Here is a 23,956-nt window from a genome sequence, read left to right as displayed (position 1 = left end):
CTTACTGGCACCTCAAAAACATGTAAACTGATCTGACATGAAACATCTGAAACATCAATCTCTGAACAAGTACAAGCACAACACCAACATGGGAAAGGGGAATCAAAGGAAGTTACAAGGATGTTCTGCTAACTGTCTGCGTATTACTCTCAACTCTAAACTAACATTATTTGTGGAGACTTTGTTGCTGTTGTTGTTGAGATGAGAATGGCAGCATGCAATTTATGGACATTTAGTGCCAACTTGTGAGTATGTAGAGTTCACTCTGTAACCCAAATCTATTTCTAGATAAGGTGCAGTTTAGACTTGGAGGGGTTTTGAATTTGGAGGTAGGTTCCATGGTTTTAGAATCCTTGTTTTCTGGAAAATACAGCCAATCTTCTTTATAAATTGTCTTGGATAGCATATCTTATTTATTCATCTGGGTAATCATATATCCTTTTTACTCAATAACTTGACATGACTCTTATTCTAATTCATTTTAAGTTCATTCATAAGTCCAAGTGGACGTTGGATGATATGTGTTGGTCTTGGGATGCTTTGCTGTATCCAGGCCAGGATGACTTGTTATAACTAAGATAAACTTTTATTTTGTTCTCCTTCAGAGAATCCTGAAGGAGAACATCAGGTCATCCAATTTTCACCCTGCAACAAAGTGTTCAATATTAGGAGCTATTAGTGTCTGATATTTTTATTGTATAAGCTAGTTGATTTTTTGTTGCTCCTTCAAAATTGTGACATCTTAGAAATCTAGAACATATTATTATTTAAGGATAATAATTCAACAGCTAAAATAAATAAAAAGTGGACAACGCTGTAACAACGGGTTTCACACCTAGAGTATCAACTTGCCTAGAGTTCATCACATCTAAGGATAAACGTTTTAAACATACCAAAATATCTAACTAGAGAGAAACATGTTAAATGGTGTAAAATACACTGAGTTTACGCGGTTCAACAATTATAAGTCTGATGTTATTGCTAATGGACCAGCCTTTAACAGAGCCTGACCCTTGCTCAGCATCGACATGATAAAGTCCTGTCTTTGGCTTCTGGAAAACTGCATTCAACGATGCGCCTGTCGAAGAAAAACACACACTGACTCTGGCCACGTGACGTTCGCACCTGAAACACCAGTTCTGCCACCGTGTGTTGAAACAGAGAGTACCACAAGTGAAAGAAGCTTCGGAGGCACAGCATTATTCACCAAAATCTATCTGTCTGAAAACATAGCTAAAACGCTTGTCGGACTAACTCTGTCAACTGGTGTCCAGGGAGGTTAAACGAAATCTAGATTGATGTAGACAGTATTTAGATAGCCTCCACCTGTTATTTGTTAGCATCTGCGCTAGCTAACGTCAATGTTACGATTGACTGCTAGCTTACATTAGCTTAGCTAATTGTGACATTTTGTGCCACTGCTGTGTATCATTTCACGGTAAGTTATCTTGTTTTCTTCTTCTTTTTTTTTTAGATTATGTGCATTGGCGGTTAAAGACCATAGAAATATACTCTACAATTGTGGCAGCTAACTGGCTGTCACTTTGGTGTTAAAGTCTTCTTGTTGTTGACGGTAGAACAATAAATGAGTAACACTAACAACAACCCGTTACCATTAGCCTTATGCTAACTGGGCGATCCGTAACGAGTAAGATGAGATCAACAGTAATGTAAACCAACACTAACTAGTTTCTATTAGAAATGCAAGTGATTAAATGGAGATGGATTTGTTAGCTGTCAAGATCCTGGTTTTGCTTTAAAGTAACGCTAGATAACTGGAACTTTCATGAATATTTTATCTTATGCCATAACGTTAACAACTTGAGCCACAAGCCCCAGATTAAGTTCGCCTGTTGGTTCTCATTAGGCACAAAGGTGTTTACGTAGCTAGTTTGTCTATACGGATCATATTGTGCTATTCATTTTGCAGCAGATCAGTAACGACATCTCAAGAGCAGTTGGTAAGCTGCTTATAGCTTGACCTAAAGTTTTTAAAGGATAAATCGGACGAAGCAGCGATAATTTCAAAGAATGAGCATTAAGCTTAGCTGTAGGATCCCAGGACAGTTCTTAGAATTACCTATAGATAACCAGCTGGAAATCAATCATTCCCAACATATCTCAACTGCTAGCAGTTGGGCAATACTGCCCCGAGATAATCTTGTAACAGACTCATTTTAAACTGTTTTGCTTCCAACGACAAGGGCTTCATCGTGGCCCGATGACTGGTCAAAGCTGTGACAGTTGCTGGACTGTTTCTGTTAATGCACATGAGATGTCAGCTAGCAGACCTAATATTTTGTTCATGACCCATATTGTTTTCTAATGACAATCTAGGAAACTTTTTTGGAAGTGAGTCATATTAAGCTTACATAGTTCATACCAGTACTCATTGGCTTCTAAATCACAAAGCAGTTAGTTGTGTCTTAGTTTTAAAACAGTTCAGGCTTCCCTTCACTTAAAGAGAGTGGAGCATGCATCTCAGTCTTTTTGAAGGCACAATTCAATTTCTTTTGTTACATGATTTGCATCATGAATTCATACAATATTGATTATGACTATGAAGTACTTTTATACTTATTTTAGATGAGAAGCTAAGTGCTTCTCATCAGCTTTGTCCTCCATATAAGTTCTCATCTCTTCTTTATTCTTGAGTTCTTAATATTATTGTAAAGATTTGACCAAAAAATATTGATTATGTATGCAACATTCTACAATTGTGCAAATCAGCAATCGTAATTTTTTTTGAAAAGCCATAGCAAGTTTATTAATGTTGTGAGCAGAATATCTACATGCATTGAATTGAAAAGGAGGTTTGAAAATCCGCAAGACTGACAGTTTTTATAACAATTCAAAATAGTGTTTACATAAAGCATTGTTTCTATACTTGATGTGTTAGTGATGTGTGTAGTTGAATATAATTAATCGTTTTTCTGTCAAAAGCTAGAAGGGGAATGTTGTAAATCACCTCTTGTAAATATCTGTCACTTTTTTTTTCTCTTTTTGCTGGCATTAATGTAAGCTAACATTATATTGTACCAATACATGTGAATATCTTAGTGAGAGTGCAAGTAAAAGTGGAACTCCATTCACAGGGAACACCTTATATTTTTCCACTTCAAGGGAGTGGTTGGTTTGACTTATTTGAGCACATGATTATACATGACATTGAAGGTCTCCAGTCGTCTGGATTAACAGCTACTTAGTAAAAGATTTGAACAAAACAAATTAAACTTAGTATTAGTGCCTCTCCTTTTTTAAATTTGGCTCTGTTTAGTTGACAGAGCAAGGTGGAACATCTCAAGTTGGTGTTGTGTGACTGGTAAACCAAAGCCAAGTGACCAAAGCCTATGCAAATATTTAATTTATGAAGATTAAAGGAATAATGACTCACATACTGATGGATAACGATGTATATTAAAATGTGTAAGGCTACGAATATGCTTGCTGCTGTTAATTGTTGACAGAAGGCATTAGTGTCCTGCAGTCTCAGAGGCCAGTTTCTCCATGCATTAAGATGGAGGTTCACTTAACAGTAAAGATGTTTACATTTATCTGTCTATTTAGGATGTAATAGAACACCCAACTGCCTGAATGTAAGTGAATGATACACTCTATTGTACTATATTATTTTTATTTCATTTGTCCTGGTTAAAGTTACATTGTGATCTGGCTAGTCTGAGTAGAAACAAATCTTTGACAAACTCATTCTAAACATGGGTTTATCCTCTACTGCCTTCATCCCCTTTTTGTTTATTCATATTTTGATAATGTGTGGAAGGCTGATAGTACCATACCAACCGGCATCAGGTGGAAATGTGGCCCAGAATTTCTGTGCTGCTGAGTCATGCTGTAATCACAGAGTGCGGTTTAACTTGAGACATTAAAATTGTATTTAAAGCAAAATTTTATTTAGACATTTGTCTGATTGTTAAGCCACTGGATATTCACATCTGTTTAATTTGTGAAATTGTGAAAGATAACACAAACACCTCCTTTCATCAGATGTTAATTCTGTCACTGAGTAATATTTTTTAAATGTTTGATATGTCATGTTGCCTAAATTTTATATTTTTGGTGGTACCTGCAGGCATCTGACATTCTTTGCAAATCAGAATTAGTATTTTTATACTGGATTTGAATTCAGATAACACCAGTTCGGTGTTCAAACTGTAGTTCTTGTCTTTAGGTTTAGTAATGTCATCCTCCATTTCAGCTGAACTGTTCTAGATAAATCATTCTTGATTGCTGCATGGAGTCGTTGTTTGTTTAGTAGAAAACCGCAGGGCATTGACATTGCAGACAAGAAGTGAGCTTTGTATACCATAAGATACAATCATAATATGGGTTAGATGTTATAGTTAGTTGTTTTTGAGCTGTGCTGAAGGCATTTTTAAAAATGCTGGCATTGAATCTTAAACTGCATGAGCTGTGACATTGGGTCCGTGATGTACAGCAGTATTGCTGAAGGCATGTTGTGTCCTCCTTGGGTTGAGACCGGTCCATTTGAACCCTGTGGTCTCTATCAGTTTATTGTTCAGCTCTGGCTGCGTCTCTCTCCACTGATGTCACAGCATTCCAGGGAGCAGATAAATGAGTTAGTGTTAGGGCAGATGAGCAGCGCCGTGAATGCTGCTGGTAATAGTGGGTCGAAGGGCACTCACAACTGTGCGAGCCTACTTACCCATGACCACCACCCTCTAGACTTCCTGGATTTGCTAACATGTTTATATGTAGAGCTGACCTGACCAAGAGCATACCTGTCTTAGTCAGTGAATGTGGAACTTAGTCTGAGTAAGACTTACCTTGGACATTTAATTTGTTGTCTCTTCCAGGCATGGTCTGTCTGCACATACTCAGGATGTTATTAAGATAAATGTCTCATATGACTTATTACCCCTCATACACTATTTATGTTTCTTAATGTTTTCCATTATTAGCCTTTAGCTTCTTGTTATTTGTTACTGTAACCCATCACAGATCGGAAGAGTGTAAGTTACAGAATGTAAAGGTAGTCCATATGAGACATTTGGCAAAAGGTTACATCCACATTTCTTGAATCCTACCTGTCAGAGATACCACTCTCCTGAACCTGCATTTAGAGTTAAATGACTCAGCATCCATCGATCCCTCTATTATCTGTACCCACTTATCCTGTTCAGGGCCCCTATCCCAGCTGTCATTTGACGAAAGGAGGGGTACACCCTGGACAGGTCGCCGGTGTATCTCGGCCATGGCAGAGAAACATAAACATTAAACAGACAGACAATCATTCACACGTAACCTGTATGGTTGGATCACTCTTTCCCTCAAACGCCCTATACATGACTGTATGCCGCAGCATAAATTAGAATTAAGATGAAGGTAACTGTTTTTAACACATAGTGAAAGTCTGCGTGAGCATGGCATCTGTGTTTATTTAATAGCGTTTCATTGGCACATATAGTGGCCAAGTATTATTATATAGCATTTAATGATTTAAAAGAAGCAGGTTTTAGCTTTCATACATGTGGTCAAAAGCAGCTGCAAAACGAAATGTCAGACTCAGTAAAAAGGGAGATATTTAATATTTCCTGTTATGTAATGCTTTACTAATAATGAGCATATTTAGTTGTAGAAAACTCTTTTCTCTTCTTTACAGGTTGACAACATGCTGCAGTGAGGGCTGTATCGATCGTTGGTATTTATAATGGCCATTTTGGGGGCGCAAGGATGCTCAGACTCGGAGAGCTGCCCAACGGTTTCAACCAATCTCTCCAATGACTACTGTTACTCGGCTCGAATTCGCAGTACAGTGCTCCAGGGCTTGCCTTTTGGTGGCGTGCCGACAGTCCTTGCCCTTGACTTTATGTGCTTCTTGGTAAGTCCCTTTGCGTCTCAAATATAGTTACTACAGCTGATATAGTAAGTGCCTTTTTTTTTCATGTTCCTAATCGTGATACAGCAAAGCCTTGCATTTTCTATATGAAAAAATGTAAAATATCTCCAGGAATGTATTTTACAAGTAAACATCGTTGTGTAACGTTTGTTGAACAAAAGAACAAAACAGCGACTGTTAAATTTGTACTTGTAGGTGCTGCTGTTTGTGTTCTCCATCTTGAGAAAAGTAGCATGGGACTATGGACGACTCGCTCTGGTGACCGATGCTGACAGGTAATGACATTGCTCCAGACTGACAGGTTAGAAAGCAAGGGGTTCTGAATGACTTGTCATGATTCATTAAAAAAAAACAAAAAACAAAACATTGCAACCTGCATGTGCTGATATGGTATTTCAAATATTGTGCTGAATTTGCAGTACTGGTTAAGGTCAATATTTGAATGTCCAAAGTTGATGTTTTTTTCCAACCAGGGCAACAGAGGCTAAACTAAATTAATATTCCAAAAAATGTATTTCTTTCCATTAGATCATTACACCATTTGCAGTAGGCATTTTGAGAACCTACTTGTTACAAAGCCATTATTGGGCATTGACTTGATCTACCTCTAGTAAGAACGTGTATGAAAGCCAATAGTGTCAAAGTTTTCTGACAGAAATGGACATCACAAGGATAGCACTCAAGACAGGAACTCTATGTCAGCAGTTTCCGATTTAAAGCAAGCAATGCACTCTGACATTCTCATGGTTGGTCACTTTTGACATAGTTCGGTTTGAGAAACAACCTGAAATAATGGGGAAGAAAAACATATTATTAGTAACAGATAAGTAACACTTAAGATCCATTTTCCAGTTGACTTTAAACTGCCGTCTGCATCTAAGCCCTTTGAACTGTTCCCCGTTATATGATGATTATTTGAGAATCATGTCTTCACTGTTCAAATGAAGAGAATCCAAATGACTGATCAGATCTGGGAGAGAAGGAAATCAGACAAACCTTTCTAACTGTGAACACTGGAACGTATCGGACACAGTGCTCTATCACCTACATACCCCTGCAGTTTTTGTATGATGTTACAGCTACACTATTTTTGCAGCTGCATGTGAGCTCAGATTGGGGTAGCACGGTGGGAGGATTGGAGGGGGTGGCAACCTAGGACACTTTTGTAACAGAAAGGAAATGTGGTTTGTTGTCAAATGACCCTGTGCTGACTCAAGATCACTGTATGTCTTTGACCTTACTAGGAAGCTGGCTTAATCAATGAAAATTAGGTATAAATTTGATGTGTCCATTGTTTTAGCTAAATAACTCATGATGCTCAACTAAAATGAATAAAGGGTTAATACACCGGGCCATGTATTATATATGGCTGGTTGATATAAACCAAAAATTAAGAGAAACACACATTTTTATGCATGGGGAGCAAAATCCCTCTCAAGATTTTCTCTGGATCAGCACCGTTACCGGGCCATATCCTTTTTATATTGAATGGCTTTGTTTTACTTCCCTTTTTAGCAGAAGAATGAATCAACGGTACAGTCGTCTGGATGATCGGGAACAGTATGTTATCTCTCCATATTATAGACTCACTGCCCTTTTCTCTCCTTGGTCCTGTCTTAACTCGTAACTCTTGTCCATTCTTTCTACGTAGGTGAGGCGCTCAGCCTGTTTTTCACTTCTAAGGGTTTCAGTACTCTGTTCATAAATATTCTTCTCCTGTTGTGCTTCTGCTGTGGACTGTCCCTGTCCTGTCTCTCACTGTTCTAATCAGATCTGTGTGTGCTAATCTGTGTATTGACCTCTTTATAAAGCACAGACTTCTTATGTGTGAGAACACCACATGAACTGCACAGACAGGATGATTATAGGGAGAGGCTTTTCTGATCTACATTTGTTTATAGACAGGCCCCAACATGTTGCGTTTATATCACGTTTGCTAGAGCTGCTGCTCACAGGAATGTGGGGGAAGAGGACTGAATTATAACCACAGGCTCTCTCCTCATTCGGGTAGAAATGGCTAAGATCCCTGAATGACATCAGCCTTTGGTGTAGTATTGAACTGTGAACCAGCAGAGCTTGGGTCCTCTTCATGAATTCCAGTTATGTATAAATTGAACTGACATGCTGTACCTTCCCTTAGGAATGAGATCAAATGATAATGCATTGATGCTGTGTAATGTCCAATAAAACCTCTGGCTCTGCTGGGTAAACCTCATAAATCTGTCTCTAGATGATGTCTGGGTTTTCTTCTTAGTGTTGCTTTATTCTTTAGAGCTCTTCTGCCTTTTAACATTTTTATTGCAACCTTTCCTTTGACAGTGGTGATGTACTTGTTTAAAACAGGCTCTTTACCAGTGTTGGGCTGTAATGCATGACCAGTAACACTTTATTATTAACGTGTTACTGTAATAATATTACTTTTTCCAGTAACAAGTAATGTTACTGGGAAATACGTTTCAGTAATAATATTACAGTTGCTCCCTCTAAAAACAACTCGGGTCACCACATCAAAGATTGATTTGAACATTATTGTTGCATGTAATTCGTGTCCAGGTAAGATTCTTTCCACTGTAAAAAAAAAAAAAAAAAAAAACACAACTTGAAACCTCTTGAAACACTAATTAAGATGTCACAACAATGTAAACCTCATGGATATGCACCTTTGCTGCTGCGGAGTATGACTTTAGCCCTACAGTGGCTAAACAACTGAAACAGGCAGGCTACAACAAGCAACAAATAACCAATGAAGCTTGTGGCTGCATAGGTGATGGATGAAATATTGCACATTTACACTACTGAGCTCTAAAATTAATATTACTTTTACTTTAACGAGTAATGCAGCGAGTTACTTTTGACAGGTAAAGTTATAATATACATTTTGAACACAGTACCAAGTAATATATTACAACAAGTCCAACACTGCTGTTTACTTCCTATCTATGCATGAAATGTGACTGCAGAAATTGTTCCTATAGTTAACTGGTTTACAAAATATGGGGCAAACAGGATCAGATCTCTTCAGTCCATTTCAGGGCATGTATTATGTGTGTGTGCTTAGTTATGTCGCTGCCTCAGTAGTGGTGGTAATGTCACTGTTCTAAGGCCCAAGGATCTATCATCACCTCATACTGGTTATGTAACAGCATGCAAATTTTATCACCTGTGTTTTCTGCAGTGTGTCCTCTCCTGTGACATCAGAGAAACCTGAACGCTACGAACGCCTTACCTCAGTTTCCAGTTCTGTGGACATTGAGCAGAGAGACACTGTAAGTTTGCCATTGTTGTCGAAGGATAAGACACAATGTTATTTAGGACATGCCATTTGTTGCACAAAAACACTCGCACATCTTCAGTTTTCTGCTGTCTGTATTTTTTCTTAGGGTTTTTGCTCCTGGCTAACTGCCATCTTCCGTATCAAGTGAGTCAACTTTCACATTATATCAGAAATTAGGAAAAAAGTCCTCATTAAGCTGGTTATGAGTGATTCACTCTTCACTCTGTGTGTTTGTGTAGGGATGACGAGATCAGGGTGAAGTGTGGTGAGGATGCAGTGCATTTTTTGTCCTTTCAGCGCCACATCATAGGACTTCTGGTAGTGGTGGGAGTGCTCTCTGTGGGCATCATCTTACCTGTTAATTTCTCAGGAAATCTACTCGGTGAGTCTATATAAATTTAGTACTTGAGGATCCTTGAATATTTTGCCAGTATCTCCATTTTTCTAAGTTTTGAATAATTCTGTTTGAATTAGGTATTTGTGTTTTTACTTTACATACTATTTACTTTATTGCGTCAGGTGCAGTACAAGGTACAGTTGGGTGGAAGAGTTTGCATACCCTTATTTTGAAATAATTCTTTTATTAACATATTGCTTAATGCATACTCAATGTTAGTGTGTGCACACTTTTGCACTTCTAATTTTGGTGAATCCCAATCCAAAGCTGTTCCCATTGGGCCACCAGGCCCCCGGGCAATAAATATTATGTTAATGGAAAAAAACGTTACTCTTTTTGCCATTTTAAAAAAGGGGATGTAAACATTTACACCTAACCGTAATCCTTTAAAGGAATGGTTGTCTTATTTCTTTCTCTCTCTCTCTCTCTCTCTCTGCAGAAAACAATGCCTATAGTTTTGGTCGAACCACTATAGCAAATTTGGATACAAAGTGTGTAATTTTTGTATCTTCACTTTAGTTATCATATAGTATACTTTGATGCCTTATGTTGAGTCTTCACTTTGTAATGCATTTTATTCTTTATGCCACTAGTAATGCACTACTATGGCTGCACACCACTTTTGCATTTCTTTACCTGTTACTGACAGTGTACAGCATGAGACGACACACCTCCAAGATGCACTACAAGGAGGATGATCTCGTGGGTGGCTTTTACAGTTTTTTTTTATGTTTTATCAACATTTTTTTCACACTATTTTCTGAATGTTGTCAGTGATTACTTTCCTTTCCTTATTCCCATGCAGGTAAAACGCACTTTATTTGTCACTGGAATTTTCAAATATGCAGACGAAGCTGAGATAAAGCAACACTTTGAGTAAGCAATCCTCAGGATCTTCATCACTGCTTAATTAGGTCTACACTTAATTACAGTGCTTAAATATGACCATTGGAATGGCACAGAGCTGTGCTGTAGTAAGGAATATGAGAGCCATGTCTTATACTCTTTATATTATTATATTATTATATTTGTCTATAATAGAAACCTGATGAGCAGGAATATCCAGGTCGTGTCAAAACTAATGAGGGCTTTGGCCTGACTCCTACTTGGCCAAATAGTATTAACCAAAATTTATTTTTGTCTCAGAACTAGAAAACTTTATAACTTGGTGATGTTAATATATTATGAAGAGAGATGTCATTCCCAGTACACTTTACTGTAATTTTTAAAAATTTGTAATTACTGCAGTATATCTGCATTTATGTACTTTTAAATGTATTCAATATATTACCCTTTACGCCCTTTGTTTATAGGCATGCATATGAAAACTGTGTTGTACTTGAAGCTCGTATCTGTTATGACGTGGCCAAGCTGATGTATCTTGCCTCTGAAAGGTAACAATACTTTAATTGCTAGTGTAAATAATTGTGTGTGTGTGTGTGTGTGTGTGTGTGTGTGTGCGCCCTTTCATAGTATGTTGGGAAGCAATGTCATCAAATCAGTACAATAGTCCTCCTTTGGTCTGATGCAGCTGATGTTTTGTATGCAGGAAGAAGGCAGAGCGCAGCAAGAGATTCTTTGTTGACCTGCAAGCTAAGGAGCATATTACCACCACGATCAACCCAAAGCCCTGCGGACACCTTTGTTGTTGCATTATCAAAGGCTGTGAACAGGTCAGGCTGGCATATCATACTTTTATCTAAAAAAAATACACAGGTAAAGTTGCTAACTTGAACATAAGGAGAGGTGGCATAACTTTTGATTCGTGTGAAGACAGAGAGTCAGGCAGGAATAACTAGTGAGTCACATCTAAGCCTAATATATTTTGTAGCCTGTAGTTCTTTTTGTAATATGCATAGTGCTCCTTGTCCTGTTACACTGTGTGTGTGACTATTCTTTAAAGTGTGCACTGTTGGTAGTAACTCTGACATGCATTAAAAGTAACAATACTAGCCAGATCTTACTATGTATTTATTTTAGTAAGATCATATGACACAGTCAATGGTTGAAAGAGGAAAGTGAAAATAGTGAAAATATGATTATTACATAACCATTTTGCCCAACACTGGTAAAGAGCTTTACATTTTAAGTTCATTTAGATGCACTTAAGTAATTAGGCTACAGTCAACTGTCATGCATTATTTTTTTTTCTGACATCTTTATTCATATCTAGGTTTGTAATTGGTTTTCTCCAACAGCACGTACGTAACAAAAGGCTACAGATGAGACAGAGTAAAAGCCTGAATGAAAGGAGAGATCATTAACAGGGCCATGTCACCTTTTTAAATTAAAGTCCAGCTGAAAATAAACTAACACAAAGTGTCTCAGAGGTCTAAATAAGTTGCTCTTCATTATTTATGTATTTATTTTTTAAATTCAGACAATTCATGTTCTGTATCAGCTGTACGTCCTTGTCCTTTTTTCTCCTCTCTGCCCTTGCGCTGTCTCTCCAACTCTTAATTACACTGACAGTAACAGTAAAAGAGATTCTAAATCAAAAACCAGTGTTTTCTGTCACTTTACTTTTAAAATTTGTGAGCAATGGCTTGAAATACAAGTCTAAGGTTAAGGAGAAATCGGATTACTGCTTTGCTGCATGTAAACAGGGATGCACACATGTGATCCAGTGACCAGATTTCACAAGTAAACTCCATTTCCTGATCACCTGAGAAAGCTGTTTACTTAAGTGTATGTAAACAGTTTGTTATTAGTAAAATAGAATATGCTGCTGCATTAATGTTTCAGAAGTTGTAATATTGTGCACTGTTTAATTGGGTTTTATTATGCTACAGAGATTTTTAGTCTAAAATTAGGTAAAAATCCAACAGTGCAATCTAATGCAATGCTAAAGTAAGATATTAACAACCACTGAATTTGAAAGGAAAACATTAGCAAATTTTGCCCAGCACTCAACACGCAATGACCCATTATGGCAAAGTGAAAACATTTTGACTAAAAGCCAGAAACTGAAATCTCTCTTTTACGAATGTATGCACATCCTTTGCTGTGGAACTCTAAACTATGGTCCTGAACATCCATCATTTTACTTGAGTCCATCTCTGGCAATTTGAATTGGACATCGTTTTGCATTATTGTGTATATGTGGTCCCACAATCCACACTAGGCTGCAGGTCAGGATAAAAGCCACTTTGAAGCTTTGAATGTTCCCAGGAGCATAATGATAGCTAGGTCTCTTCCATGATCAGTATGTTCTAAAACTGAAATTTTGTTGCATTCCCTTCCATTTCAAATTAAATTTAATACATGCATAAGTGTGCAAAAATTAAAGGGGGCTGAAAACTCTCTAAAGTGACTATAATTAAAAAGTAACCACACAGTTAACCTTCTAATAACTGATATTCAACATTGCTACAATAAAAACAAACATCACAAACTTTTTACGAAAATGTTTATCTTTTACAGGAAGAGGCAGTGGGCTATTATACCAAGCTGGAAGCACAGCTAAGAGATGACTACAAGACAGAGAGAGAGAAGGTCAATAGGAAACCCTTAGGAATGGCCTTTGTCACCTTTCAGAATGAGTCCATGGCTGCTATGTAAGTGCATTTACATAAGTTAAATTAAGTCAGTCTGTATTTGTAACATTGTTTTTTAGGTCAAAATATGATATCTTGACCTGTAATGTAATAACCTATAACTTCTTGGGATGGACGTTTACTCGCAGAGTTTTGAAGGACTTCAATGCTTGCAAGTGTCAAGGTTGTCATTGTCGTCGGGAGCCCAAAAGTTCTCAGTTCAGCAACAGGCTTCACATACACAACTGGACTGTCAGCTACGCACCTGATCCACAAAATGTCTACTGGTAAGAACGCATTCAAGTCACATTTTGTATTATGCTCTTAATATCATGCAGTAAAATTACTGAACAGTCCAGTTTCGAAGAGATTGTCTCACACCAGATTTGAAACTGGGTTTTGAGCTGCAGTATCAGTTAACTGACCAGCTGTGTCCATAACTATGGGTCATTGCTCAGTGTCAAACTAACCGCTACATGAACTTTATCCAACAGGGAACATCTGTCCGTGGGAGGATTCTCCTGGTGGATCCGTTGCTTGATCATAAACATTATCCTCTTCCTCCTCCTCTTCTTCCTCACCACCCCAGCCATTATCATCTCCACCATGGACAAGTTCAATGTTACCAAACCAGTGGAGTACTTAAATGTGAGGCCTTCAAATTGATGAAGCTGTCTGTCTGCTTTCATTGACAATGATTATTATTTTAGTAAAAGACGTTTGGTCTTTATCATTACAAAATGAAAGAGGAAATGATGTAGAGAAGGAGAGGAATTACTAAGCTCTGTTAAGCTAACATGTCTGTTTATAGACATAAGAATTCATTATTTCTTTTCTTGATACGTTTTTCGTTTTTCTTATCTTTCCACCAGAATCCAATTATAACCCAGTTCTTCCCCACTCTACTACTGTGGTCCTTCTCTGCCTTACTTCCTACCATTGTTTACTACTCTGCTTTCTTCGAAGCCCACTGGACCCGGTATGGTAAACATGTCAATAATACCAAGTAATCATGGTCATGGCATTTGTATTCTCAATTTAGGTTTAGATTGTGTAAGTGTGGTTTTTTCATGTGCAAATGTTTAATTTGGCTTTTCAGATCAGGAGAAAACAGGACCACAATGCACAAGTGCTACACTTTCTTAATCTTCATGGTCCTCTTGCTGCCCTCCCTAGGACTTAGCAGGTATTGCAAGTATTTGATTCCTACCATGCCATACGATGGAATATAAAGTCACTGTCTAGATCATTTCATTTTTGTCAGGCTACATATTTTGCTGATTCTTTTTTTTTTTGTATCTCTGCAGTTTGGATGTTTTCTTTCGCTGGCTTTTTGACAAGCGATTCTTAGCAGATGCTAAAGTGAGATTTGAGTAAGTAGCACAATTTTATGGTCATTTCAGTACAGCTCTGTAAGACTTAGAACACATCGGAAGAGTAATAAATAAAGTACAAGGCAAGCAAAAATGTAAGTCAAGGAGAAAACGTCAAATAAACTGTTTTGGTTCCAAAACTAGTTTCAATTTATTTTTGAAAAAAATTATTTATTACCTAATTCCATTATTTAGCAATACCCAACTTAGTTTTAAATTAAATTGGATTCTTAATTTTTGTTTTAAATGTGCTTGTCTTTTTTAGTGTTTAGTGATACTGAGTATTTTCTTTGTTCTTTAGGTGTGTGTTTCTTCCTGACAATGGCGCTTTCTTTGTGAATTATGTCATTGCATCTGCTTTCATTGGTAATGCCAATGACCTCCTGAGGATCCCTGGTCTACTTATGTACATGATCCGACTCTGCCTGGCTCGCTCTGCAGCAGAGCGGAGGAATGTCAAGAGGGTTAGTGGTATCCCTTGCCTACTAAATTGATATTACTTATGACTTCAGAAAGTCTAGATTAAATTATCCTAATAATTTTTTTCCATTGTATTGACTGAGGAAACTGTAGTTTAGTACATACCTTTGTATATAATGAGACATTGAAAAAAAACTAACTGTTCAGAATGCTCATTATGTACTGTAGTTAATTATAACACTTAGCCTGTGAAGCCTGGTGATGGCTTCATCATGCTGTGGGTGGCAGTGACAGTGATAAGAAGGCTGGGATGGGATCAGGTGCCTGAATGTTCAGAGCAACCTGAGCCAAACTTCGAAGGCAATTTTGTGATGCCAATGATGATATCATCAAAACAATACTTTTTAAGTATAAAAGATTTTTTAAAAGCATATACATGCAGTAATGTCCTTTTATAAGCTGAACGTGAAAGTTTGAGCTGTTTTTCTGGCTGAAAGTATGCCAAAGTAGATAGGTGCCAAAAACAGGCGGAAGACCGAAGCCATAATAATAATAATTAGAAAAGGCACTTCCAAAAAGTTAAACAATTTCATTTCAGACTTCTGTGAACTGATCTGAGGCTGATCACATTTAGCTGATTTAACTGTGTTTGTTACCATGGCAACGACAGCTTTGAACCTGCTGAGTCACTCACATATGCTGAAGAGGAACTGTGAACTGGTTCAGACTTGCCATCGCAAAATGTGAAAAAGCATTAGTCCTATTAACAAAATTAAAAAACTCTTGAGTGGCGCAAGGCTTGTCCTGACGAAGTGATATACTATATTGGAATGTACTCAATAAATTGAATACAAGGCGGTGATTTTAATACTGCACTCGTTTGTGATTTGAGGAGAATTTCTGAACCTCCGTTTTAATGGGGTCCAATGGGAGTTTCAGACAGCCCTCTCTGCTTTTGGGCAAATACTGAAAGAACCATAAGTCTTGTCCTGAAAGAAATAGAAAGAAAATATAAATAGCAGATAAATACAACTAAATACTAACTCAGTGTTTTTATTTTCATGTTTGTAACCATGTGGTTATATTCCCAATAGAGCCATATATAAGTCACAATATGGTTGTTGGATTCACTAAAAAGACAAATTTTAAACCAAAACAGGGCCTAGTTCTATGACGTCAGAGTTTAGGATGAAAGCCATTCACAAAAATACACTTGGCTTTGATGTAGGCGACGTTACCTGCATAGCAAGAAGGCCTAGGCATGATATGAACTGAATTTTGCACAGGGACAGGTGAAAAAAGTCTGGTTCGTACTGTGTGAATATTTTTTCTCCACATTCTATTGGATATTACTTGGGAAGACAGGCACATTACGATGGAGTCATTGGAAATACTTACATCTCTCCAAGAAGAAATATTACAGCTTCAGATGGAGTTAGAATATGAGAGAACTCAAGCGAAACAACGGGCAAAATTCTTTCTATTCAAAGTAAAGTTGCTTAAGCGGGGGATAGAAAGTCAAGCACACCTGGCAGAAAACTACAGAAAACTCTATGTAGCCACCATGAGTGGATTTGAAGGATTGGTGAATATGCTGAGACAGCGACTAACCCAAAGCACAGACATTTGGGCCACTACTGACACAGGTGAGTGCAGCACGAACAGTGGTCACCTGTCAGACGTGGAGACAGAAAATCTGCATGCAAATAATTCCTTGTTGTCCTTAGTGAAAGAGATGGACAGTCTGTGGGCAGAGTGGCAATACTACGAAAATCCACCAGAAGACAAGACAGCGGCTTTCACAGCGCATGTCCGACAGGAAGTCACTGATCAATCAGACATAAACAAGACGCAAGTTGAAGAGGAAGGGAACACCTCTGGGGCTCCAAGAACTGACAAATGCAAGGATGTGGCTTCACCTGATGGGGGTTTGGGCGAGTATTATAAGAAGAGATTTGTCAGTCCCACAGAAACTGCACCTCCGGAACCCAGTTTGGAGTTTATGATGCAGACCAGCAGTGCAGCTGAGGGCAGACCTCTGTTGGCAGCGACTCAGAATCTATCTGAGGAGGATGAAGAATCATTGACTTTTGTCAGTGATAAAGAACAGCTGGACATGTGGACAAATGACCCAGAGATGGTCTACCTGGTGAAAGAGATGGACAATCTGTGGGCAGAGTGGAAACTCCATGAAAATCCGCAAGAAGACAAGACGGCGGCGTTTATAACGCGTGTCCGACAGGAAGTCACTGATCAATTGATCAAAATGTGGACCAAAGAAGCAGAGATGGTCTTACTGGTGACAGAGACTGAGAATGTGTCTAAGGAGGTGGAAGCACCAGCTGAAACAGAAAACCTCACACAAGAATCATTGACTTTTGTCAATGTTAAAGAACAACTGGACATGTGTGAGGAGACAGATGAACCAAAAAAGGCTAAAAGTCCTTCAGGCTGGTTTTCAAGGGAAGTGGTCAAGGAATTATGTGTTGGTGCAGCTGCTGTAGCTAGTGTGTGTGCTATGCCCCTTGCACTGCATTACTTCAGATAAGTCCTGCCTGTTGGGCTGTGCACATCACGTGCTGCAACATCAAGAGTTTTGTGTGTGTGTGTTTGTAGCTAGCATGTCTCTGTGTGTTGGACCGGGATCAGTTACCTACCACAACATATATATATATATAGAGAGAGACACAATGTGCAAAATGTGAAAAAGTATTAGTCCTATTAGCAAAATTAATAAACTGTGACTGGCAGAAGGCTTGACCGAACACGGTGATAAACTTTATTTGAAGATAAACGGCACCCATTTGTGATTTGAGGACAATTACTGGACCTCCGTTATAATGGGGTTCCAATGGGAGTTTCAGATGGTGCTCTCTCCGCTTCTGGTCAAACACTGAAAGAATTGTAGGTCCTGTCACTATGAAAGTTACACTTCGTGAAAGAACACAAAAATACCTAAGTTTTAATGTATAATTTGTTGAGAATAAAGAAAGAAAAGAAGAACAAATGAAGCTGATAAAAGTTAAGGCTGAGACGTTAGAGTACATGTGAGGTCACCCGCTCTAGCGGGGCCAACAGTCTGCAATACACAATAATGGAGGAGAGCAGAAATGTGCGAAAACTGCATAAAACTAAAAATGTGATTATTCAGAATCCACAAATTCATTCATTCATTCGAATGAGGAAAAAAGTGCTGAAAAAAGATGAATATTTTAAAACATATAAAAGATATTGAATAATAAAACACATATTCTTAGTAAGCTAAATGATTTGAAGTTTGAAGTGTTTCTAGCTGAAAGTGGGCTGAAGTAGTTAAGCGCTAAAGAACGTACGAAATACGAGAGTCAGTGTACATGTAAGTGTAAATGCTGAAGCATTCACAGTAGACTAAATAGAGGTTTTCCAAAAAGAAGATGAAGCACTAAATCGTTCAAGGAAAGGATTTTCTAACTAGCTGAAAAAAGCTGAACTGTTTTTGCTAAAAAATATCTGAAACGCAACGTCGCTTCCTTATATGCTGGGTAGGCAAAGTTCAAAGCCAGTTAGCCTTAAAAACTTCAAAGGCAATTTTGTAAAGTCATTGACAATGTCATCGATGACATATTCAAAATATTTTTTAAAGGATATTTAAAAAGCAGTATATAAGCATTAATGTCCTTTATAAGCTAAATGTTTTAAAGTTTGAATGGTGTTTCTAGCTGAAGTATGCCAAAGTAGTTAGGCACCAAATAACGTATGGAAGTCATAATATTAACTAGAAAAAGCATTTCCAAAAAGAAAATGCTCTGAATACTTCAGTGCTGAAAAGATTGTCCAAGCAACGCTGAACTGTTTTTGCTGAAATGGCAAAAAGAAATGTCGCTTCCTTATACACTGGCTAGACAGACTTCAACGTGAGTTAACCTTAACTTCAAATGCAGTTGTGTAATCAAAAAGGCTTTTATTTTGAAAATGTGTTAGGCGTGTGTGTGTTTGTGTATGTCTCCACTGTGTATCATGCAGGAGAAAATCTGTCAGGTAAAGTGTTTGGACACAGCAGGTTCAAAGCTGTCAACACAGCTGAATCAGGTCAAGTGATCAGCCTCAGAGCTAAGTCCCTCTCATATGCTGAAGACAGGCTTTGGACGGGCTTTGGATGGCTCAGACTTTGCCTCGCAAAATGTGAAAAAGTATTAGTCCTATTGCCAGAATTAAAAAGCTTAGAGCGGCAGAACGCTTGACTAAACACGGTGATGTACTTTACTTGAAAATGCTCAATAAAATGAAGGCAGGGGGGCAATTTTAAAACAGCCCCACAAAAATATCTACGTTTCAATGTATAACGTTAGCTGGGCTAACTTTCCGCAATACACACTAATGGAGGAGAGCAGAAATGTGACCGTGATTAATCAAAAACCAAAAAGAAACATTTAAATTGATAGCTGGAAGTCTTGAGATTTGCTGAAAATTTGAATGGTATCTTTAGAATGAAGTATGCCCGACTAGTTAAAAAGATAAGGATTAGCTGAAAAGTCTCAGCTGAGAAGATTGCTAAATTAACTTGTATATTTTAAAAAGTATAAAAGATATTTGAAAAGTTGTATACTGACAATAATGTCCTTTTATAACCTGAATGTTTTGAAGTTTGAAAGGTGGTTGTGGCTGAAAGTATGCAGAAGCAGTTAGGTGCCAAATACGTATGAAAGATGGAAGTCATAATAATAGTAATAACAACAACAATAAGAATAGGGATAAGAATAAGAAATAAGAATAAATAATAAAACAATAAAGATTAAGGTATCATTACTATACACAGTACAATCTAATGTGGTTTCTGGAGCATCCGATCGCTGACAAAGGGGCTGCTACACATTACTGAATGAATGGGCTTAATACTACTGTACATGAGCTTAAAGTTTTGGATTTCTAATGAGTTTGGGAAAATTAAAAGATATTGCGAAAAGATTGATGGCCAAAGATACAACTCAGATACTGAGCTAATTAGTATGTCAATGCAAAATAATTCTCCAACCATTTTCTTACTTAATCTTTTCAATAATTTATTTTATCAAATACAAAAATTTTTTGTAGGATTTGTATGTGAGAATTCATTTCTTTGGTTCCTATCGGTCTAAATGTCACTGCTGCTCTTAAAAAAAATAAAAATCTGGTAACTTTTTGGCTGGTTATTTTTAAAATTGACAGTATAACAAATGTTTATATCATGTCTCTTTAGCACCAAGCCTATGAATTCCAGTTTGGAGCAGCTTATGCCTGGATGATGTGTGTTTTTACTGTGGTTATGACCTACAGCATCACCTGTCCAATCATTGTCCCTTTTGGTGAGTTCCTCTATTTATTGCTGTGTTATTGTGGGTTTTACATCAAAATAGTGTTCTGATTAAATAACTGCAGGAAACACAGAGGACAGGAAGCATACAGTGGTTCTGTTCTGACAAAGAAGCTTAATATCAAGCTTAATCAGGTTAGTTACACTCATTGTCTTGTCCCTCTTTTCTGTGCAGGGCTGATGTACATGCTGCTGAAACATCTAGCAGACAGATACAACATGTACTACGCCTATCTACCATCCAAACTGGACAAGAAGATCCATTCTGGAGCTGTAAACCAGGTGGTAGCTGCTCCTATTCTCTGTCTCTTTTGGCTTCTGTTCTTCAACACTGTTCGCTCAGGTAGGAAGAGGACTCCATCTACAGGCCACAACTGTCCTAAGACATTTATTTATAGTACTTCTGCCACTGCGGTCTTAATCATGATGACGTACAAGCACCTTAACAAATCCCCAATCCCTCTCTCTTCTTGTTCTACTAGGGTTTTCAGCTGCAACGTCCATGTTCACATTTGTGGTTTTGATTATCACAATCATAATCTGCCTCTCTCATGTCTGCTTTGGGCATTTTAAATATCTCAGTGCTCACAACTATAAGGTAATAAGAAAGCACCATTTTGTGTCTATAATCTGTTCTGTAAATGGCTCACCCCATGTAAATGGCTTTTATTCCACTTATGTTAAATGTGTGTTCTGTCCCAGATCGATACTCAGGGAGTGGATGGGTTGGAGAATGGGCCACAAGTGGGTCCTTCTGCTGAACACAAAACCGCAGTATGTATTCAGTTATGGTCTTTTAATATCAATATGCTTCTCAAAATCAAGTTTTGGTAAGAAAATCAGGTTATGCTATCAAAGCTTTTAGGTGCATATGATGTATGCTTTTGTTGTGCTTCTGTGCTGCCGAATTCTGTATAGCCAGAGGCATAATGTTTTCATTCTGTCCGCGATTCCCATTCGTGTTAATACATTATTACAGGGACACCTTATAAGAACTTATTCAAATTTGGTACAAACATCCAATAGTACTCAAAGGTGAAATAATTACATTTTGGTGGTCAAAGGTCAAAGTCACTATGAACTCACATTCATTCCATTCTTTTTAATGCTATGTGTCAGCTACCCGGAGGCAATTTCATTACATTTGCCACAAAGAAGTATGGTCCCTATCTTGCCTAAAAAAGGGATCTGTATTCAGTGCCGTTTTGTTACAGTCAACTTTGAATGAATGAATGTTTAGAGGTTGACCACATACTCAGTGAATTTGCAGTGGTTCACATTACCTCATCTGTGTTTCCTTTACAACCAGAATATCAATATACATTGAAAACAATGATTGGCACCACCGTTCATTCCAGTAAACTCGAAGCAGCCAAAACAATTAGCAAAATTGCAGGATGTCTTAGAACCATAGAAACAGCCATTTGTTGTAAGAAGAATGTATTCTAAAACATAAACTAACATTCTGACTTTAACATAATTTTTCATTCATTTTCCTCTACAGCAAATGTACATTGCTCATGTACTTCAAGACCCAAATTCAGATGAAGCTGGTTCAGGCAGTGGTGAGGACGATGGCCAGGGGTCCTCACAGGATGAGGAAATAATCAATGTTGAAAATGGTCTGAATGAAGACTTCCAGTCTGGTGAGGACTGCTTAATTGATAATGAAGTGCGGCACTGACACTGCATGGAACAGAAAAAGTTTAAGTTGAGGAGTGCACTGAATTTGGTTCGTTAAAGTAGGAAGTGAACCAACAGTTCTCCAAAGCACCTCAACCTTCATCGAGGGACTCTACATTAAAATAAGCACACTGTGTAAGGATTAACTGGATTGGCGCTCATTGCCTCATGCATATGATTTGCTGGGTCCCAAACCACATCTTCTGTGTACCTACAGAGGACATACAGTGTACCTATTTTGACATTGCAAGGGCAGAAACATCCTTCAGCCTCATGTACTGTAGCTGAGGCACACCCTGAAATACTGCACATGGACCAATTAAAAAAAAAAAGACACTAATGCACACATGAAGAACTTTTTGCCTTGTCTTGTAAGGGGATATTTTGTCTGTATTTCCTTAACATTATTGCACTTCAAAGAGGGGACCTGGCCTATAAACTCAAGTTTCACTAAGGTACTGTAGTACGGCATGCCTTCAAGTTCAAAGGGTGGAGGGATTTTCCAGTAACATTTGTCAATATCTCTAATTGTCTGCACTAGATGTTTCCACTTAATAAGCAGCTTTTGTGAAAGGGCAAAATATGAGTTTTCAAACCAGCAGATGACTTCTGTGCAGGTGTATCACAATAGTTCTTCCAATTGCATATAAAATTGCTACTAACACTCCTGGATGATTTGACACTATAGAGCAACAAAACCTTTTTTGACATGTTATTTATAAGTAGGCATGGGATTTTACATGTTATCCATCTTGATAGTACAAGATAATTGAACAAATAATTTATATCCTGACACACTACACTGTTAATGATCTTTTTGGTATTTTGTTGCTGAGCCTTTGTTTGGACTGCTGTTGGACTGCTGCTACTGATGCTCTCCCAGGACAATCCTCGCAAAGCGGCTGCAGGAGGACTGGAGGCCATGAGCCTGGTGATTTTTGTGTTGTCTGAGGATGAGAGAAACGCCTTAGTGCATTTTTTTTTTCTGGGTCAGTTTCAGAAGATGCTCACTACAAACTAGTTTTCTTTAGCTCCTGGTTTCATTTGAAACTTTTTGGTTATACTTTTGTTTACATCTTTATGTACATCTATATGTTTGAAATTGTCACTCTGTTTAAATAGCTAATGATAATTTGTCAAGTAAGCTAATCTGTTCATCACTCAGCCCTCGGCCAGATCTTCAATATTAACATGTATGTAGACATTTCATGTAGCATTGTACACACATCAGGCATAACATTATGACCAATGTGCAGTTTAATGCAATCCCATACAGTGGTTTTGCTATTAATTCTACTTTTATAGTAGAATTCATGGCAGTAGTATTGTTATAATTTCTCAGTCTTTTAGGTTTCTATGTGTAAATTTGTAATGTTTGGGCCACCCTATTTAAAATGAATGAGGTGGCCAAAACATTGGAATTGATGGCAGAGCCACAGTATTACACAGCTCATAATGTTATGCCTTATCACTTTATGTTCCAGTGATCATTGAGCATTGTTACAGTTTCCCGTTTGCTTGTGTTAAGTGCCGGGTTGTAGATGACTTGACTTGTGCAGTTTTGGCGATATTTTATCAAGTGGTATTTACACTTCATGCCCCGCATGAAGTCCAGATCTATTTATCATCATACTTATTTTCAAAAGTTATTGTATCCATTAAAATTCTTGATTCTTAAATTAAGTAATCCTCTGAAACTGTACATTTGGTTCCCTGCTTTGTAAAACCTTCACCAGCGCACTACAAACGAACTCCACGTGATTATGAAACAGACTGAATTAACATATTCCTGAGCTAAATGAAGCAACTTCATTAAATGACACTTTAACACGTACTCTAAAATTAAAAATAAGTGACTAATTCTACTGTTAGGTGCAGTGCTCATCCAGGACAACACTACGAGCTCCACCATTAAACACTGGTAAATCAAGGCAAGGTACTATTAGTCCTTTTAGGCCAATTATTATAATTATCCAGCTTCTTGGGGAATTGTAGGAAATGTGCACTAATCTTTATTTTCACTTATATGATTGACATAGAAGGGTGATGCCATCTGAGAATAATGA

General features: G+C 37.7%; 1 protein-coding gene across 3 annotated transcripts; it reads left to right on the top strand.

Moving 5' to 3' along the window:
* The first annotated feature begins 1,123 nt into the window (after window positions 1-1,123).
* Window positions 1,124-23,195, top strand: tmem63ba (transmembrane protein 63Ba). 3 transcript variants are annotated; one of them, XM_067524672.1, is made up of 24 exons: window positions 1,124-1,438; window positions 5,642-5,860; window positions 6,074-6,153; window positions 7,397-7,438; window positions 9,054-9,144; window positions 9,259-9,296; window positions 9,392-9,534; window positions 9,989-10,040; window positions 10,143-10,251; window positions 10,355-10,425; window positions 10,863-10,943; window positions 11,099-11,222; window positions 12,973-13,106; window positions 13,235-13,372; window positions 13,580-13,733; window positions 13,958-14,064; window positions 14,185-14,271; window positions 14,393-14,458; window positions 14,760-14,922; window positions 20,094-20,199; window positions 20,383-20,550; window positions 20,690-20,805; window positions 20,910-20,981; window positions 21,712-23,195. In XM_067524672.1, the coding sequence occupies exons 2-24, from the start codon at window positions 5,690-5,692 to the stop codon at window positions 21,889-21,891; spliced, it is 2,493 nt and encodes an 830-aa protein (XP_067380773.1). In that variant the 5' UTR covers window positions 1,124-1,438; window positions 5,642-5,689; the 3' UTR covers window positions 21,892-23,195. The 3 variants fall into 3 exon arrangements, with proteins under 3 accessions (XP_067380773.1, XP_067380770.1, XP_067380774.1); XM_067524669.1 differs by having other exon boundaries at window positions 7,394-7,438; XM_067524673.1 differs by lacking the exon at window positions 7,397-7,438.
* The last annotated feature ends 761 nt before the right edge of the window (window positions 23,196-23,956 follow it).

Source organism: Channa argus, chromosome 1, assembly GCF_033026475.1.
Source record: "Channa argus isolate prfri chromosome 1, Channa argus male v1.0, whole genome shotgun sequence".
Lineage (NCBI taxonomy): Eukaryota > Metazoa > Chordata > Actinopteri > Anabantiformes > Channidae > Channa > Channa argus.
Note: the sequence above shows the minus strand (reverse complement) of the source record. Positions and strands in the feature narration are given on the sequence as shown.